At 51.8% G+C, this 20,164-nt stretch overlaps 1 protein-coding gene across 2 annotated transcripts; it reads left to right on the forward strand.

Annotated features, from left to right (window-relative positions):
* The first annotated feature begins 2,226 nt into the window (after positions 1-2,226).
* Positions 2,227-19,697, forward strand: NUTF2 (nuclear transport factor 2). 2 transcript variants are annotated; one of them, XM_058528070.1, is made up of 5 exons: positions 2,227-2,327; positions 14,563-14,690; positions 17,139-17,210; positions 17,295-17,393; positions 19,184-19,697. In XM_058528070.1, the coding sequence occupies exons 2-5, from the start codon at positions 14,592-14,594 to the stop codon at positions 19,295-19,297; spliced, it is 384 nt and encodes a 127-aa protein (XP_058384053.1). In that variant the 5' UTR covers positions 2,227-2,327; positions 14,563-14,591; the 3' UTR covers positions 19,298-19,697. The 2 variants fall into 2 exon arrangements, with proteins under 2 accessions (XP_058384053.1, XP_058384054.1); XM_058528071.1 differs by lacking the exon at positions 2,227-2,327 and adding an exon at positions 11,015-11,151.
* Positions 19,698-20,164: the final 467 nt, after the last annotated feature.

A 20,164-nucleotide genomic window follows, 5' to 3' on the forward strand; every position in this document is an offset into this window, starting at 1 on the left:
TGGCTCATTTTTTTGGCTATTTCCATCTTTCTTTAGATTGGATATTGTAGAATGAGGTGAAATTTTTACCTATAGCTCCAACTAATTCAGCTGAAAGCCAATGGGGAGGGCCGGCCCGGTGGCTTAGCGGTTAAGTGTGCGCGCTCTGCTACTGGCGGCCCGGGTTGGGATCCCGGGCGTGCACCGATGCACTGCTTCTCTGGCCATGCTGAGGCTGTGTCCCACATACAACAACCAGCAGGATGTGCAACTATGACATACAACTATCTGCTGGGGCTTTGGGGAGGAAAAAAAAAAGGAGGGAGATTGGCAATAGATGTTAGCTCAGAGCTGGTCTTCCTCAGCAAAAAGAGGAGGGTTAGCATGGATGTTAGCTCAGGGCTGATCTTCCTCACACACACACAAAAAAGCCAATGGGGAGAGGCAAATGCCTTTAAAGCTAGCCCTGTTTACTATGGCTGTTGGGGCAAATTGGACACTTTTTGGGATTCATAAAACATGACTCCCTTCTCTGTTACTTATGGAAAAAGCCGCTTGCCTGGGGACTTTCCCTGTGGCTGCGAAATGGAATGACTCTAAAATGTTCCTCTAATCTCTGCTCTCCTCCTAGCCCCTTGGCACTGACTTGAGAAACAAACAAGTCTCTGGTGGGGAGGAGGGGTGGAGCACAGGTTGTGCAGGTGTCTGGCTGGAGAAGGGACTAGACCTCTGGGGAAGGGACTGGATGTCTGCCTTCCTAGGGTTGGTTCTAGCTAGTCATAAGGTGGTGGAAGCACAGCAGTGCCCTTCCAGGCCAGCTGGGACTGAAGTCCTTTGCAGGCAGCTACTGGGCCAGTCTTTACATGTCCCCACTCTCCTTCACTAGGAGTGAGGGCTTTCCCAGGCTCAGGCCATGCTCTTGAGAGTATCCTTTAGCTCCTGTTTGTTGAAGGGACTTACACTGTTTTTGCTTTGGCTCACTTGACCTCTTAGCAGCACTCTCAGGACAGGGTGACGGCCAGGCTCTGGCCAGGATTGTCTGGTATCTGGAAGTTATGCGCACACAACCTATCCAGTGTTTTAGCTTCTTGTGGGGAGGAGGACAGTTCAGAGCAAGGAAGGTTTCAGATGCACCACAAGCAGGGCAATGCAGAGTTCTCGTTCGCTGAGTAATAAGAGAGGCATCTAGTCAGGCGAAGTAGTACAGACCTGGGATAATCAGAAACTTGGCCTGGTCTTACCAGCCATCCCCAGGAGATGGGGTGATGCGGGGGGAGGGTCGATGAAGGTGCAGAACTCTTCTAGAAGAACAGGAGTACTGAGAGATCTCTGGCCAGGAGGGAAGGCATGGAGCTGCCAGACTTGTAGCTATTTCCCTTACCTTTGGTCCCCCCTGGGTTAGCTGTAGGGCATTTCCCCAACAGGCCTGACCTAGAGACAGGCTTCCGAATGTTTGTGTTGCCCAGGAAACGACGAAAATGGGCGTTGAAAGGAAAGGGCAACGGGTGGGAGGGAGATTATTGACAATCTAGTCACTTAAATCATGGGGAAACTTTGGGTGAGCGTTTTTTTCTTTCCCCATTAATAAAAATGAAACTCTTAGCTGCCCCGCCTGCTGCAAAAAAAAAACTATGGGAATGTCTTGGAGACCCCAACTGTACAGTGTAAGAGTAATCTTGTCTCCAGCCGAGCCCCACTTGAGGAGTATTTGAGTCTCCTGCCCAAGGAAAGCCTCGCCTGCTCGAAACCGGTTTTGGGCCCGACTGGCATCGGCACGGCGCACAAATGTCGGGACAGCAGAAGCTCTGGGTTCCGCCCCAGCTGGCCTTAGAGCACAGATCTGAAGACCCGAAGGGGCTGCCAGAGCACCAAAAGGGAGGGGGGTTCTCGAGCGGAAACAGCCCAGGGGCCCAGGGAGGGGTGGCTGGCCCAGCTTAGGGCCAGGCTGGGCTCCCACGGAGGCGGGGCCAACCCCAAACGGCTGCGCAGCCTGGGCGGGGTCAGACTAGCCGGGACCTGGCGACAACTGAGCCCTGACCCTCGCCTAGCGCCAACCTCCGGTGTTCCAGAGGCTTCCGCTAGACCACAATTCTCAGGGGCTCGCCCCAGCAGCCTTCCTCCCTTGGTTTAGCCTCACCTCCCGCGCTGCGGACCGTGCCTGGGCCTTGGCGCATAGTACGCCGGGAACTGTAGTTTTCTCCTGGCGCACCGTTCCAGAAAGGAGCGCGAGGGGACTGCGTTTCCCAGAGTGCAGCGGGGTGGCGAGGGAAGGCAGGGGGGAAGGGACAGTCGGTCGCAGACCGCGCTGGGTTGCCGCCGCCGCTGCCGCCATCGTGCCAGCCCCTCGGGTGAGTGTCGAGGCTAGCGCGCCGGGCCTGGGGCCGGGCCGCAGGAGCCCCGCTCCGGGCTGCCTGGAGCCTTCGCTGCGACTTCCCGGGCCGCCCCTCCTTCCCACCCCCCCATCTCCCCCGGCGGCCCGAAGCCGCGCGGGGCCGGGGCCATGTGTCGCGCGCGGCTCCGCCTCCCGCCGGTCCTGTGAGGCGGCGGCTAGGGGAAACTCTGAAAGAGACAGCCAGGCGCCTGTGCGGGCTGTACTGTGCCCCTAGCGGGTGCACCGGTCTGCGCTGGGCTGGGCCTTTTTCTCTGGTCTGGACCACCCGGATGGGGCTCTTCGGGCCCCGCCCCGTCTGGCCTAGTCCGGCCTGCCCGAATCCCGCAAGCTCTGCAGGCGGCTAGGGGGCGGACCCCAGCCCCACGTCCTGCCACCTGCCTGCGAAGGATCCGGGGATGGGCAAGCGCCACCCAGCCCGCTCCGGAGTCAGCATTGGGTAAGGGCGCTCGCCTGCCGCAGCTCGGGCTTAGGACCGTCACCCGGTTCCCGACTGTAGCTCGGCTAGGATGTAGGTGAACGTTCTCCTGCTTGTTTGCCCGCTGGGAGTGCACGAACCCCCCCCCACACACACACTCTATGGAACTCGTGCGTAGGTTCTCCTGCGTGGAGGGCAGGGTCAGGGAATCTCTGGCGGGAGGGGGTTCCACGTGAGACTTCACCCCTGGCCAGCCTTGGAGGATCTGGCTTGATGCGATGAGGCGGCTCCAGGCTGGTAGGCTCAGCCTCCGCTCCTGTATCAGTGACCAGGTCCTAGCTGTGGGCAGGTTGGCCAAATCGTGTTAGTGGAGGAAGGGAAAAAGGAAGCCAAGGAAGTGAGGTTGGATGTGTGAGCACCCAACACATTACTGGATCTCTTCGATACAGCCTAATCCTCTCATCTGCCCCTCCCAGAGTCATCTGCCCTTCTCTCACAGAGGAGGGTGATTTCATAAGAGCGATGGTGATAAGGTGGGATTTAATGCAGAGGGAAGTAGAATCCAGGGCTGAGATCCATGAGCCCAGTGCCAAAGGAGAGGCTCTGCTGGAAGGGACGTGGGGAGAGGGGCACATTTGGGCTGTGGGGCTCAGATTGACTCTGTGGGGCCCTTCTGAAGCCTGGGTGGTAGAACTAGAGCTGAAAGCTGCAGCAAGTCAGGCCTCCCTTGCTTGCTGACTTCTCAACAGCTGGAGTGGCCCATGGACAGGCAGGAAGCTGGTTGGGCCTTGGGAAATTGCCCTTATTGATGGTTCCAGGGACCCCAGTGAGTTCTGGGAGAAGAGTAGCTAGCCATAGAGTAGCCTTCTGGGGCCCGCCTGGTGGTGCAGGCGGTTAAGTGAGCGCATTCCACTTCAGCGGCCCGGGGTTCACAGGTTCTGATCTCGGGCCTGCACCAACACACTGCTTGTCAAGCCATGCTGTGGCGGCGTCCCATATAAAGTGGAGGAAGATGGGCACGGATGTTAGCTCAGGGCCAATCTTCCTCAGCAAAAAAAGAGGAGGATTGATATTGGATGTTAGCTCATGGCTTATCTTTCTCACACACACAAAAAAGAGTAGTCTTCTGACAGGCTTTGTAAAGTCACTTCTGATTGAGTGATGATAAATTAAGGGACCAGTCCAGAGAAAACCATGGGGTTTTGGAAAGAGACAGCTTGTCAAGCCTTGATTCCTCTGACCCATAGTGGCTTCTGAGCCACAGTTCTTGCAGGGACTAAAGAAGCAGCTAAGTTTTTGCAGACCTGGCCTCAGCAGCAAGCAGGTCTCTTAGGAGAGTTGAGTTAGGCCTATGATACAGAAAGCGACCACCTCAACTATTTTTTTTCCCTGAGTATTTCCCCAGGTGATGTTTTTCTGGTCATTGGGCTCTAGCCTTGGAAGTTTTCCTGCAGTTAAATTGCTCTGTCTAGCATTCTGCCTGGTTAACGAGGACAGGCAAGGATCTGTCCACATTGCCTCATCAGGACCTGCCTTCTCTCTGAAGTCAATCCTCTTAGTCCACATCCTGGCCCAAGAGCACATGGCAGTCAGGTTCATTCAGCAGGCTCAAGAGAGGCCTGATTTGCCAGTCGAAGTGGGCAACAGAGGGACTACCCACAGGACACACATTGGATCCGCGTGGTGGAATCTCTTAGTGCTAGAAGCAGTTGTTTTTTGTTTTTTTTTTTAAAGTTCATGCTTTTTTCTTTTTTTTTTTAATTTTTATTTATTTTTTCCCCCAAAGCCCCAGTAGATAGTTGTATGTCATAGTTGCACATCCTTCTAGTTGCTGTATGTGGGACACGGCCTCAGCATGGCCGGAGAAGCGGTGCCTCGGGGTACGCCCGGGGATCCAAACCCGGGCCGCCAGCAGCGGAGCGCGCACACCTAACCACTAAGCCACGGGGCCGGCCCTAGAAGCAGTTGTTTTAAGACCATCTCTAGATTGTCTGTATTGATTCTTTCTAGGACACGGGTTTCTGGTGAGCTGGGCTTATGGTTATGGATTAGTTTGCACATTCCAAGGCCTTAGGTGGCTTCACTACAACGATTTTCTTCAAAGTCAAAAAGATACTGTTCATTCTTTTTTTTTTTAAATAATTTTATTTATTCATTTATTTTTTCCCCCAAAGCCCCAGTAGATAGCTGTATGTCAGTTGCACATCCTTCTAGTTGCTGCATGTGGGACGCGGCCTCAGCATGGCCAGAGAAGCGGTGCGTCGGTGCGCACCCGGGATCCGAACCCAGGCCGCCAGCAGCGGAGCACGCACACTCAACCGCTAAGCCATGGGGCCAGCCCGATACTGTTCATTTTTGAAGGTTACCTAGGAGTAGGAGGAATTCAGGTCCCTTCTTCTCCTTCCAATCTTCTAGAAGTTCCCTGTAAGTTCTGTGTCTGGTGTCATTGCTAGGCATCGTGAACTCCAGAAGTCTGACCTTTCTGGAACTTGGCAGGCCATCTGAGTCTAACAGATAAGAGGTGAACCCCGAGGTTCTCCAGAGTCTGTCTGCACCCTCTATTCGTGTAGGGTTGTCTTGGGAAGTGGAGCCTGGCAGGGGGCACTGGGAATGTGGCTGCATAAGCATGGGGGCAGGGTGTGAGGATCCCTGAGTTCTCAACCAGCTCAAAACTAGGTGCCTTATTGCCATGGAGCCCAGCTCCCCTCTCTGAGCCGCATCTCACTTTATTGTGCTGTCTTTGCTGTTGATGGGTTGGGATGGGATGAATGATTTGAGAGAGATGGAATTCTCAAATTTTAGAACTAGAAGTCACCTTATATTAAAAAATTCTAGGATTCCCTTACTGAGGCATTAGTATCTCGCCTGAAATTATTTTTTTCTCCTTTCTCACCAACAATCAGTTTTATTCACCAGCCATTGTTTGGGCCCTTTCTGTGTATCAGGCTCTGGGCTGAGACTGGAGGTAGAAAAATGAATCCTATCAAGTCCTGGTGCTGGGGAAAGGCGGTAACAATAGTGGGGGATATAGGGGTAATGTTGCTGTTATGTGCTGAGGGCTAAGTTGAAGAGACCTATAGGGGCTCTTGGTCCGGCACAGAAAAGGGGGCTTCTGAATGATTAGACCACCTAGGAGGAAAGGCTGTTAGTGAGCACACTCTCCTCTGTGGTGTCTGGCAGGAACCACAGAGTAAGATGTACCTCTGGATAGTGGGCCCAGGAAGGTCTGGGGTCCCTTGAGCGAGGCTGTCACCACTTCAAATTGCTATGGCTGTAGAGTCTAGCTGCTGTTTTCTACAGCCTGCTCTTTTGTCCCCCAAGGTTCTCTGCTGAGTGTTCTCCCAGTGCCTGGGAATCTCACCAGCATTATGTGGTCTGTGGCCTTCCCATTCCTTGCCTGGAGCCTGGGTTTGTGGCTTCTGTCCCTTTGACTGAGACCCTCTCAGGTCACTTTTATTTAAGTGCCCAGTGCTCCTGGAGTGGCACCTATTGGGACATCTTCCCAGAGTGAGACACAGAGGCACTCTCTCCAGAGATGAAAGGAAATAGTCCTTTTGGAGAGAGGGGAGTGGATCTAAAAAGTTTTCCACAGGATGGACTTTGAAAGTTGGGCAGGATTTCTATGGGCTGGCATTGAGCTGAACCTCCTGGTGAGTTTTTGTTGTTTTTTTTTTAAGTTAATTTTTTCTTTTCTTTTTTTTTTTGTGAGGGAGATCAGCCCTGAGCTAACATCCATGCTAATCCTCTTCTTTTTGCTGAGGAAGACCAGCTCTGAGCTAACATCTATTGCCAATCCTCCTCCTTTTTTTTTTTTTTACCCCCAAAGCCCGCAGTAGATAGTTGTATGTCATAGTGGCACATCCTTCTAGTTGCTGTATGTGGGACGCGGCCTCAGCATGGCCGGAGAAGCGGTGCCTCGGTGCGTGCCTGGGATCCGAACTCGGGCCGCCGGTAGCGGAGTGTGCGCACTTAACCTCCAAGCCACGGGGCCGGCCCTAAGTTAATTTTTTCTGATGGGCCATTTGAAGATGCTTTTGGGTTTGGAGTTGGATTTGAGTTGGCTACCCCTTACCCAGCTCTGATGATTCTCTAGCTTTGACCATATGTGGCAGATGTTCTTTTTTTTTGATGAGGAAGAGTGGCCCTGAGCTAACATCTGTGGCCATCTTCCTCTATTTTGTATGTGGTTCGCCGCCACGGCGTGGCTTGATGAGTGGTGTAGGTCCATGCCCAGGATCTGAACCCATAAACCCCAGGCCACCAAAGCAGAGCGTGCCAAACTTAAAGATTATGCCACCAGGCCAGCCAGTGGCAGAAATTCTTGACTTCCTCCCTGAGAGGGGCAGCATGTGGGTTATCCCTGAAGTGACTTCCAGGCCTATGTGATATGATCATTCTGGTCAGCACCCCAACCACCAAGTCTTGGTAGCACCTTCCCCCTTCTCACTCTATCAGCTGGAATATGTCTTTCTAGAAAGAATCCTTTGTTTAGGTCTTGATGTGACTGGGGAAGTGTCTTAGTGGCTAGGGAGGAGAGATGCAAGAGGGCTGGGGGTGGTCCTGCTCACTGGCCCCAGGGCTCCCACCTCAGGCTGACCTGCTGTGGCTGAGAACTTCCTCTCACTGCCCTGGGCCTTACTTCTTATTCGTTATTGGTGCCTGCTGTGTACCAACTCCCTAAGCCCCCAGGCTGGAGAGGGGGCTACCCTGGAGAAGGAGAACTCCCCTCATGAGAGGGGTGTGTTCAGAGTACCTGGGAACTGAGGAACTGAGGGCTGTTTGCCTCAATAAACTGGGGGAATTCTTTTTTTTTTTTTTAATTTTTATTTATTTTTCCCCCAAAGCCCCAGTAGACAGCTGCATGTCACAGCTGCACAGCCCTCCAGCTGCTGCATGTGGGACGCAGCCTCAGCACGGCTGGAGAAGCAGTGCGTCGGTGCGCGCCCGGGATCCGAACCCGGGCCGCCAGCAGCGGAGCGCACGCACTCAACCGCTAAGCCACAGGGCCGGCCCATAAACTGGGGGAATTCTGAAGTGTTTGTTTCTTAAAGCCTCAGATAACTCCTTGAAGTCACTGGGTCTCACCAGGGCATAAGCTGCTGCCCTCTGCAAGGGTGTTTGTGTGTAGAGACTTTGCAGAGGTTGCTTCAGGCCCAGGAGAATGCAAGTTCTCAGTTGTCCCTATGGTGTAAATCTGCTTTCACCTGCTTAGAACACACTTGGGGGCTTTGTGTCCTGAGGGGCATGGAGCTTGCTGATTTCAGAGGGGAAGAAAGGGCCTGAGCTCCATTCTTCACCATCTCATTTTGCCACCTATATGCTTTCTGCTACTTGACATTGGCTCTCACCTGTTCCAGTCCAGGCCAATTTCGTGGACATTTTAATGCTTGCTATGCCAGTGGCCTTGTGTGGTCTTGAATTCTTTCTTAACCTCTTGAAGTTTTGGTTTCCTCATCTACGAAGTGATGATAGTCATACCAGCTTTACAGGGCTGTGAGGCTCAAATGCGAGAACACACGTAACTGTTTTTGGCTTACAGGAGGCGTTCCTTTCACCACCCTGGGGACTCCGTATTCATCCCTTTATTACCCTGCTCATCTCAGTCTTGGAGTTTCATGGCGGTATTGGCCAGGCGTGGTGGTGGCAGATGGGGGGTGTGGTTACTTAGGGACTTCAGGCCCCACTGGGGGATCCAAGTCCCTGTGTACCTAACCAGCAAGTTCATAGATGGGAGCTGTCCAGGACAGGGGCCCCAGAAATCTCTGAGCCTAGGGAGGCTACTCAGGGACTAAGTGTGGAGCAGAGAGATCATAATGCAGGTCTCAGGATTCAGCTTCTGGGCCAGCCAGGGCAGCCTGAAGGCTCTGGAGTCCTCCCTCCAAGCAGAAGGAGAGGAAGAGGCCCTCAGGGTGCTGGGGGCACCTAGACTTTCAGGGGTCTGCCCCAGGAAAGGATTCTGTCCTGACCAGCCATCCGTGTACCAGACCTTGGCTGATTTCTCTCCACACTTCAGGCAGGGGAGTGGTGGACTAGGCAGTTGCCAGTCCTGGCTTGAGGCTACTCCATGATGTGGCATCCCTACAGGAGGCTGAGGTACCCGCCTTCTTCCTAGCTCTTGAGCTAGTGTTCCTCTAGGACCTGACAGTGACTCCTTACAGCTGGTCCTGCTTTATACCCTCAGTTGATTGCCTTTAACATCCCCACAATTACTGATGAGGAGACAGGGTCAGAGGGTCATACCATGAGGGAGAGGAGGAGCAGGAGTTAGAGGCCAGGCTTTCGGGGGAGGGGTTGTGTGCCTGTTGTTCAGCCACAGCTGCCCTCAGGTGACCAGGATTGGGGCCGAGCTTCACTTGCCACATGCCTCAGGTAGGCAGATGGCTGGGTAGATGACAAAGGATTGTTTCCTGGCAACTTGGACAGAAGGTGTGGATGGAGGGGAAGTGGGTCATTTGGCCACTTAAATTGTGTGGGGTTTGCTCAGAACTCACTCTTCCACCAGAGAAGAAGGGCTGGTCTCGCAGCCCAGGCTCCTAGGCATTCATGGACTTAGTCAACAAATAGTTATTGAGGGTTGAGCCAGGCACCATGGGAACAGGGGTGCCCCGGTCAGGAAGACGCACTCTAAACAAATATGTAAGTGTGACAATCTCTTGCAGTGACAAGTCCTAAGAAAACAATACAGGATGGTGAAATGAGTAACTGGGTGGCTACTTTAGACTGAATGGTGAGGGAAGGTGTTTAGGGGAAGGTGATGTTTGAGCTGACACATAGGTGACAAGGGGCCAGACACACGAAGATCTAGGGAGAAGGGAGATCCAGGTAGAAGGATCAACAGTTGCAAAGCCCTCAGGTGAGAATAGGCTCAGCATGTTCTAGAAACAGGAAAATGCCCAGAGTGGCTGCGGAGGATGGGGGAGAGTGGGTGGCAGGAGTCGACGTTGGACAGCCAGGAGGGCAGGTCACCCAGGGCCTTGAAGGCAGGATAAGTGTTTGAGGCTTTGTCAATGGAGACTGGGAAGAGAAGTCATTGGAGGGCCATAGGACACGATACACAGCACCCCTCAGACCATGAAATCAGAAGAGTAGTTTGTTCCTGAAGGACAGGCAGCCTGTAGTGTCTTCCTGTCTGGTTGCATCCTACCACATTCCCCTTCTTTCCCCACAATACACGCCTATGCTCTGGCCCTGAGAGGTTTAAGCCAGGATTGGCTGTCAATCCCACCTGTTGAAAGAGTCCTTCCCAGCCTCTATGCTCCAGGGCTGTTTGAGGCCTGGCAGACAGTCGGTGTGAGGGTAATGGCCACAGTTGGTGCCAATTTCAAGGACCCCATTACATGCTTGGCACATCTACTGGCATCCCCTCTGGGCCTCAGTTATGGGCCCTCAAACATTTGACCTTCTTTCTGTGTATCAGTCTGAAGTTAGTGACGTCCTCTTCCCCATCTCTCTCCTGCCCTAGTCCTTGCCCCAGGTCCAGCTAGGCCAGGATCTATCTCTGCTTTGCTGAGGTGGTAGAACGGAGTTGTGACTTTGAAGGTTTCGGAAAAGTATGAGATCATCCCCCATGAAAACGCCTATTGTTTGGTGTAAAAATCTGACTGGCGCCTTTGTTTGGAGACAGAAGCCCTGGTTCAGGCCTATCTTGCCCCTGTCTGAGAAAGCCAAGGTCAGAGATTGGGGCTTCAGCCCTAGGTGCTGTTCATTTTTATCTCCAAATGAATTGTCACTGGGAGTCCTGGCTCAGGACTCCAGTAAACCTGGTTCCATCCAGTTCTACCATCTATTAGGTTAGTGACCTTGAGCAAGTTAGCTAACATCACTGATCCTCATTTTGCTCATCTCTAACATGGGTGTTGACTCAGGGTGTTAGGAACAAATGCATGTAAAGCCCTTAGCACATTTCTACACTTAATACACGTTAGTGAAAATGAGATGTTATCAGCTGGACACTGCTATTTCAAGTTTTGTTCCTGGAAACACTGTCTCAGAATTTGAGGATAAAAATGAAATTTTTTTGTTGCCTAATGGGATCTCCTGGACCAGAGGTTTTAACCTGGGGTCTATGACTGAACCTCAGGGAGTGTGAAAAACCTGAAATTATTCACAAGTCTGGGGTATCTCTGCTTCTTTGCAAAATTATTGGGAGAGGGCCACAGTTTTTGAGACATTCTTAGAGGGTCTTTGCACCCACAGAGACCTAAGGGTCAGTGAAGGCTGATGCTCAGTGGGCGAGAGGTCATCGAGGTCATTTCTGCTCCTCGAGGAGCCTGGCCTCAGTCAGCCTGCGGACTGTTGGGGTGAAGCAGGAGATGGCGTGGTCAGCGGCCCTCTCGGAAGAGCTGTAGGAGAAGCCATCATGAAGGTCAGTCCCCAATCTGATGTGAGGCTGCCTCTGAGCCTTGGCATTTTGTTTCTTTCCAGGCTGTTTTTTCCACAGTAACTGTATTAGAAACAAGGTCAGGGCTTGCTGGCCATCCTGGGGAACATCCTCCCAGCCTGGCCCAGACCCCTCCCTTGTATTGCATGGAGATGGGAGGGAGATTCTGCACCCTGCTTCTTTTTCTGAACTCAGGAATGCTGTCTCCCAGCCATGAGTTAAAAGCTTTGTAAGAGATTTAGAGTCAGAGACTGTAAGTCCTGTAGTTGGCTGGGCCACACTCTGTGCTGGGAGATGGAGGAAGGAGGAATTTAGGGGGTGGCAAAAATCACACTAGAATCCTCACAGCCCAGAGCTACAGTGTTTAGGTGGAGGAGGCGGGCACTGGGTGTGTTGATGTGGTTTGCACATGGGGTTGGGGGTCAACATTTGAGTCTGGGAAGGAATCCCTAAATAAGTGGGGTCTGAACAGCAATTTGAAGGAAGAGCAGGGACTGACCAGGCAGATGAGGGGAGGTAGGGCATCTCTGCAGGAGGACTCACTTGTGCAAAAAACACAGGGAACAAGCACTGAGTGAGTTCTGGTGTGTTGGTGTGTGAAGCTGGATCAAAGTAGGAGAGAATGGCTGGAGAGGCTGGGACAGGTATGGATGGCCACCTGTGGAGCTTAAGGGGTTTGGCCTTTAATCCAAAGGCAAGGCTGTTACAGGGGAGGGACTTGGTGAGCTTTGTGGTTTAGAGCTCAGGGATGCAAAGGTAGCAGAAAGAAAGCACTGGCCTCAACCAGAGGACCCAGTGTCAGCACTGATGTACTGGATGAACTTGGGGCAAGACTCCCCACGTCGCTGAACCTCAGTTTTCCCACCTGTTTAGTGGGATAACAGTGGCATCTGACCACATGGCTCTTGTGATCATCCCGTGGAAATAAACACATCAGGGTCAAGCAGGCCTCAAATGAGGTTGGTATCGGCTTCAGGGGCCCCACTTGGCATCTTTAAAGCAAAGGCCTCAATTCACATAGTTTTGAAGGTTCCTTCTCACACTTTCTGGGAGCCCCTGAGCTATCCTTTTCCTCAGGAGAGATCACTCTGCCCTGACCCACCCTACTGGACCAGAGGACTCTTCTGTCCCTTTATCCCTTCACCCTCTTCACTTCACCACTACCTCTGCCAAGTAGTTTTTGTATTAGCAAGTTATCACACTGTTAAGAACAATGTTGAAAAAGGAAAAAACACCCCACACTTCCTCTACCTCACCATCCCACCACTTGGTGGCACTTTTCTTGTCTTTGCATCAGCTTTTAGCCTTAGTTCCCTTCACCCTCCATCTCCAGCTTCCCAGTTTCCTGCCTTTATCTCTTTTCGTGCCCCCAGACATTTGCTTATGTTGTTTCTTCTGACTGGCATACTCTTTCTCCAAGACCCTCCCTGAAGGCTGTCATCCTTGCCAAGGGCAGGAGAGATGGCCCTCATCCATTCCTCCATCTTTCCCCCTACCCCAGAGCTCTCAGGGTCTGGGCAAGGCTGGGGTGGGGGATAAGATGCAATGGAGTCAGGCCACAGTGAGTGAGCCAAGCATAGTGAATACTAGAATGGAAGGGACAAAAATGGGAGATGCCAGGCTGTGCCCTGCCTCTGGTAATCCAGGTTTGTGTGTGGGTACAACCACAGTCTGACCCCATGGAAATGTGACCAAGACAGAGCAGCTGAGACTAGCAGTTATCCTATGGTTTTCCCACTTGTTCATTTGTTTCTTGGCAGAGTGTGTATGAACTAGGACACACTTTGTGTTCCTATGTTGCAGGCGTGGCCGAGTCCAAGCTTTCTCCTCGGCTTGTTTTAGACTTTCCTGGACATTTCTTAGTCATCCCAGCACTGAGCTATTTTTAGTGCCACCACCTCCTAGGGGACCTAAAATAAAGCTGGCTCAGCTTCCTGGCCCCTCATTGGCTAGAGTGTTGGTCACAGGCTGGGAGATTGGCTGGATTGGAGATAAGCAACTGCTCCCCTACACTGCCCCTGCCGACTGGCTCATCTGGCCTTTTGGGTGAGATCACAGAGACTGGAGCTAACTAGCACTTACCATGTTGAGCCGAGGGCTTTACCGGATTCCCTTAGTGAGGCTTCACAACTGCTGGCAACATCGGGGTGACACTCCCATTTTACAGAGAAGGAGGCTGAGGCCCTAAGAAGGCCAGTGACTTGTATCAGATCCCACCACTGCTAATGGTTGTCTAATGGGGTCAAACCTACCTCCTCACTGCTTTGGTTCAGCCCTGTTATCAGGAGAGAGGGGGTCCTCTACAGTCAGAGACAACTATAGAACAACACGTGGTCTGCTATCATGGGATTCTGTGGTGAGATGTGGGCTTCCCTACCTAGGAGGGGCCTAGGAAAGCCAGAGTGGCTCTTTTCTGGGGCTTGGGTTTTTCCATCAGGCACCCTTGGGACTGTGGCATCTGTAGCTGGGAGGGGAACTGCCCTCCCCCTCAGAGACCAGAGAAAGGCAGCCCCTTCCAATGGAGGCAGTGCTGGGATGGAGGATATGAAGAGATGACATGTTTCCCCCTCACAGCCTCCATTTCCCCTCCCCACTATTACTCTGTGATCCTCTGAACTCATGTCCCCAACTCTGAAGGGGTCACCCCCATCAATGAAGAAATTCCCCAGAAAGGGCCAAGCTAGGTGTCACCTGGCCTCAAAGAAGTAAACTGCCCCCTTAAGACTAAGGTGGGGGTCACTTGCTGTTTTGTTGCAAGTGGGGCCTTGAGGAGCCATCTCCTCCCCCCGACCCGCCCAAGTGGGTCTTCCTCCACCAGCCAGTAAAGCCCTGGAGCAGTGTTGAGGGACTGAGTGCTGAGTCCCACAGGATGGCGTCCGGGGGGAAGCTGAGGGCTACAATAGAAGACACTCCACACACAGACATCAGTACTTCCTGGCCTACAAGGTGGGAAGAATAGCAATAACTCTAGCCTTGCAGGTTGTTGAGAGGATTAAATGAAAAGATAAGGAGAGAGTGCTTAGCTCCTCTTTAAAGGCCCATCCCTTCATTGGGCATTGAAGGGGCTGCTCTGACCTTCCTTTGTCCTGGCTCCACCCTCAGCACTGATTCTGTGTTCTTTACCACCCTGGCATCCCTCTGTCTCATCAACCAGAGCTCCTCAAAGGAGGGGCTGAGTTTGGTCTACCTCTGGGCTCCCTGCACTGGTCTATATTGGGAGGGGTCTCCTACCAGTTCCCCAGGGCCTCTCCATGTTCCCTGGGAGAATGGACCTCAGCAAAGAACTCCCTGCTGGAGGATGCCAGAGAGGAGTGAAGGTCAGTGAAGAGACAGCAGCTGGCTACCTCCTGCTCTTGCAGTACCAACACTTTCCTCCCTGTCTTGCTGGTCTTGCAGGTCTCAAGGAGGCCGGGTGACGCTCCAGAATGGGAGACAAGCCAATTTGGGAGCAGATTGGATCCAGCTTCATTCAACATTACTACCAGTTATTTGATAACGACAGAACCCAACTAGGCGCAATTTATGTAAGTCTCCAGCTCTAGGGCTGGAATGGGACCCCAGGTGATCAATTCAGGTGTTGGGCCAGTGTGTCCAGTTCACAAGTTCTGGCAGCCCTCACCTGGATTTGGCTGCACCCTTCTATCTGAGCTTCTGTCCATGGGAGAGGGGGCCTGAGGCCTGGCCCAACTACCTGGTCTGCACATTTTTTTCTGTCATCTTCCACAAGAGTGGAGATCCTGGTACCCTGGGCAGGGTGTTCTGGGCTGGTCATTCCATGGTCCTGGGAGTGTCTCTGTTCCAGACTGGGCAGCAGCAGGCAGAGGTTAGGGCTCATGGTGCCCTCTGGAGGCAGCAGCCATGATCACCATCAGTGTACAGCTGAGCTCTCCTGGATGCCCCAGGTCTGGCTTCCTTTTGGGAGCCAAAAGCTTCTGAATGCTTATGGGAAACAAATGGGGTTAGCTCAGGGAGGGTGGTATGTCCTTTGAGAAACCCTTCTATGCAGGCATTGTTTGCTGCTATTTTAATGGTGTTCATATACACCAATAGCTACTTGTATTTGACCCTGCCCAAGACTCAGTCACAGAAATGTGATTGATCAGGCCATGCCTAGCAGGTCTGCCCAGAACAAGAATGATAGGAGTCATCCAGCATAGCCTCAGAGCCTGACTGGGCTGTGGTCAAACTCTTCTGTGTCTCCCTCCAAAAATTCAGAATCCATTCAGAAATTGTGGAGGGAAGAAAGAGCTCTTACCAGTGGAAGGCCAAATCCAGCACAGGTATTATTTGTCATTATCATAGACAGAGAATTTTTTTTTTTTTTTTTTTTTTTGTGAGGAGGATTAGCCCTGAGCTGACATCCAATGCCAATCCTCCTCTTTTTTGCTGAGGAAGATAGGCCCTGGGCTAACATCCATGGCCATCTTCCCCTATTTTATATGGGATGACGCCACAGCATGGCTTAACAAGCAGTGTGTGGGTACATGCCCGGGATCCGAACCTGTGAACCCCGAGCCGCCGAAGCGGAGCACACACACTTAACCGCTGTGCCACCGGGCTGGCCCCGGATAGAGAATTTTTAAAACTTGAAATGATCTGATTCCAGGATCCTAGCACTCCTGTATTATAGCTTCCTTTTTTTTTTTAAGTAAGTTGTTTTTTTGTTTTTTTGGGATTTTTTTGGTGAGGAATATCACCCCTGAGCTAATATCTGCACCTGTCTTCCTCCATTTTGTATATGGGATGCTGCCGCAGCATGGCTTGACAAGCTGTGCGTAGGTCCGCACCCAGGATCCAAACCTGTGAGCCCCGGGCCACCGAAGTGGAATGCGCAAACTTAACCACTACGCCACCAGGCCGGCCCCTGCATTATTGCTTCTTAAAATCATTTAAAGCGGGCCTGACCCAGAGAAGAGAGTTAGCGAGATCCTAAAAAAAAGCTCTTTATGTGTGTCATTTCAAATAATCCTAATCACATCCCCTTTGAAGATCAGGAAACTGAGACTCAGAAAAATAAGTAACGTGCCTAAAGTCACAGCTGGTAAGTAGCAGAGGCACTTTAGAGTTCTGCGCCTAATGCTGTGGCTGGGAAGATCTAGAGAGGAGGGGATGATGCTAGTGGGTTGCATGTTACTGGTAGTAAAGGTCCCACGCTAGGCCTTGGGAAGCATTATCAGCCTCCAGCCTTCCCTGACCCCATGGGTGCCCCCATGGTTGCCCCTCAGTGGAACTCAGCCTGGGATCTAGAGATGATCATCAACATAGAATGCTTCCAGGTTATTTCTTTTTTTTTTTTTTCCTTTTGAGAAAGATCAGTCCTGAGCTAACGTCTGTGCTGATCCTCCTCTTTTTTTTTGCTGAGGAAGACCGTCTCTGAGCTAACATCTATTGCCAATCCTCCTCCTTTTTTCCCCCAAAGCCCAGTAGATAGTTGTATATCATAGTTGCACATCCTTCTAGTTGCTGTATGTGGGACGCGGCCCCAGCGTTGCCGGAGAAGCGGTGCGTTGGTGTGCGCCCGGGACCCGAACCCGGGCCGCCAGCAGCGGAGCGCATGCACCCAACCACTAAGCCACGGGGCCGGTCCCTCCAGGTTATTTCTGATGGCCTCTCTGGGACTGGTACTAACTGACCATGCAGCAGGATGGCTTTTAGCTGAGCCCTGGCCACATATGGCCAGCCTGGGGCTCGTGCACATCAGAGGCTTTATGACTTTGTGAATAAAAACTAGGAAATGAACTTACTTAATAAGTTTGTGTTTTGTTAGATAGTCTTTCAGAGCTTGGGCTCTGGGGCGATGGGGTGTAATTAAAGAAGTTATTAATAGTATAAAGTTTGGAAGCTACCTTCAGTTCCCTTTACAGACAGGGAAACTGAAGTGTGGACTCATTTCCCCAAGCAAGACTCTTTTCAGGGCCTCAGAGATACTCGTTGTGCTCTGAGGCTCTGACTCCGGGTTTCCTGGTTTCCAGATTGACGCGTCATGCCTTACGTGGGAAGGACAGCAATTCCAGGGGAAAGCTGCCATTGTGGAGAAGTTGTCTGTAAGTAAGGGCCAGGGCAGGGCTGCAGGCAGCTCCTTCCCCATCCTGCTGGTTGCAGCCCACTGCCCACTCTTTCTCTTGCAGAGCCTTCCATTCCAGAAAATCCAGCACAGCATCACGGCACAGGACCATCAGCCCACGCCAGACAGCTGCATCATTAGCATGGTTGTGGGCCAGCTCAAGGTAATAGTGCTGCTGGGGAAGCGTGGGCAGGCAGAGGAGAGCCCTGCACCCCTGCCTTCCCTGGGATGTGACCTACTTATCAAAGGACACCCAGACAAAGTGACTGTCTAGAGCTGCGTGGTTCAGTACAATAGCCATCAGCCACATGTGGTGATTTTTAAATTACATTAATTAAAATGAAATAAAATTAAAATATAGTTCCTCAGTCATATAGCCATATTCCAAGTGCTCATAGTTACTTGTGGCTAACTATTGGCCAGTGCAGACATGGAACATTTCTGTTACTGCAGAAAGTTCTATTGGAAAGCACTGGTGTAGAGCCTTTTCGGAAAAGGGGCAAGAGGTCTAGGAGTAGGATGGGGCTGTGATGCCAAGCTACTTAGCCTTCACACCACTGCGAGGTGCAGTTGGGCCTTCTGTGGGCAGCTGACCCTGGACGGGCCAGCTGGGTGCTGAGTAGCACTGGAGTCCATGCTGCCACTCCCTGAGCTGGCTGCTGGCTCCTCTACTTGCTGAGCAAAGCAGATTCCTGGAACTCCTACTTCTCTTTGCATTTTCCCTTCTCCTTCTCAAGACCTGTCATCCTCAAAGCCTTCCTGCGGCCCCTCAGCCCCCCAAGAACTCTCCAGGAACTCCTGCCTGTTGTGCTCCAGCAGACTGAAGCCAGATTCTTGGTTTCCAAAAAGTTACTCCCCCTTCCCAAAGCAGGACAAATTGGCTGCCCGTTGACCAGGTTCCAACCTCCTGGGCCTGTGTCGTGGTGGGGCTCAGAATAATAGGCCCACGTGCCTCTCCTGAGGCTAGGCAGGGCTGTCTGAATCCAATACAAGGGTTGGGGGAGGGGCCCCCTAGGCCTCTGCAGTGGACCCAGAGGGACCTGCCTTCTGGTCTAGGCTTTCCTGTCAGTTTCTCCTGCCTGTTCAAGACACCTTGCCTAGAGCCTATGCTCAGCTAGGCCCTTGGGAATTTCTCCCCAAGGGGCTCTGTGCCCACTTTCCAGGCTGGGGTCACTAAGCGGTGCCCCTTCCCACCTGGCTTCAGGTTCTTTCTGTTGTTTCTGTTCAACTCAGAGCCCCCAGAAGACTGATTTGCCTCCTTGCTGATGATAATTCCCAGAAAAACCAGTGATGTTAGCAACAGTGCTGGTTAGCTGGGCTCATACCTCAACCAGGCCTCATCCTGGTCTTCTGTAGTTTGGCCGGAGGTCTCTTGCCTTTCTTTTTTCATTGCAGATATTATATATTACGTGGCAGGAAACAGATCACCTGATGGCAATGCTTTGGTTTTTTTCTCCCCATGGAGCTGTGATCACAGTGTGAACTCAGTTTTGAGCCTTTTCTCACATGCTTGACCACAGTCAGTATTAGCAGTAGCTTCTCCTGATTGGACTAACTGGCGTAATCAGACAATAAGATTGTTTAGTTTTTAGATACCCTAAGATACATGGTGAGCACTGCAGAACTTTTCCAAATTGATCACTTATGCCAAGACGTGGGCTCAGAAGCAGGTATGTTCTCTGCTCTGTTGCTGTAGCTAACTGGTGAATTGTTCTGCAGTTTAAGTGCACATAGCAGTGAGAGCTGCCGTCTGTAGACTGCTATGTGCCCAGTGCAGTGCTTCATACATTATATTAATTCACATTCACAAGTACCCCGGGGTTATACTGGAATTTGAGTCCAGGACAGTAGGGCCTGGTCCCAAAATCACCATTCTTTGCCTTGTCACCCTACCACTGAACTCGTTTCCTGTTCCTTGGCCCCCATACTGAATCATTTTCTCTCTCCTCACAGGCCGATGAAGATCCCATCATGGGGTTCCACCAGATGTTCCTATTAAAGAACATCAACGATGCTTGGGTTTGCACCAATGACATGTTCAGGCTTGCCCTGCACAACTTCGGCTGACCTCCTCCCAGCCAGGCACTAATGCTGTTTCCTCCTCCCTCCTCTTCCCAGTACTATTCACACTCCTCCAGATGCTCCAAATATCGTACACAAATGAGCAGGGCCCGGTGGGAGTGGGCGCAGTGCGCTGCTGCTACCGAGGTGTTGTGCATGATGTTTGGATGCTAGACTAGTTGCATCTGACAGGAGAAGTTTGTGTTGTACCAGCGCATGCCTTGGAAAGACTTAAGTAATGCAAAAGGTTGTCTCTCTTTTTTTTTTTTTTTTTAATCTACTGACAAGTTGCTCTAGTAACCCAAAGAAGTGAAGGAGAAAGCAGCTGCCTCACCGCCCAGATATTGATTTGTTCGGATGTTTCAATGCCTCATGATACAATAAAACCACGAAAATTTTCTTAACAGTTTAAATGGTTTTAATTAGTTTAATAGTTGGCTGGGCATCAATAACTACCATGCCCCATTAGTTCTCTCATGTCTCACCCTCCCACCTCTACCCCAACTCAGCAATACCTGTTGCAAGGAGAAAACTGCTAAAGCAGCACCACCAGCTAGCTCCTCTCAGAAGCCCTGTAGGGCCTAGTGTTCCCCTCCTCAGCCCACCTGGTCTTGGGAAGGTGAGCTGCAGATGGGAAGAGCTCAGGTCTGTCCCGAAGCTTCCCTTGCACTGAAGCCTCTGTAGTCCTGACACCTCCTGTGACCTCTACACTAGGTAGGGTCAGGGCTCTAGTAACAGGAGAGATGACCCAGAATCCTGTTGAAGAAGGAGAAGCCTTGGCAAAAGTGGCCTATCCGGTTCAGGCCCTCTGGACTAAGGGCTCAGCAAGAAGAAGTATGAGCAGAGGTTTGAGGGAGAGGGGCCTGTTCTATC

Source organism: Diceros bicornis, chromosome 32 (assembly GCF_020826845.1).
Source record: "Diceros bicornis minor isolate mBicDic1 chromosome 32, mDicBic1.mat.cur, whole genome shotgun sequence".
Taxonomy (NCBI): domain Eukaryota; kingdom Metazoa; phylum Chordata; class Mammalia; order Perissodactyla; family Rhinocerotidae; genus Diceros; species Diceros bicornis.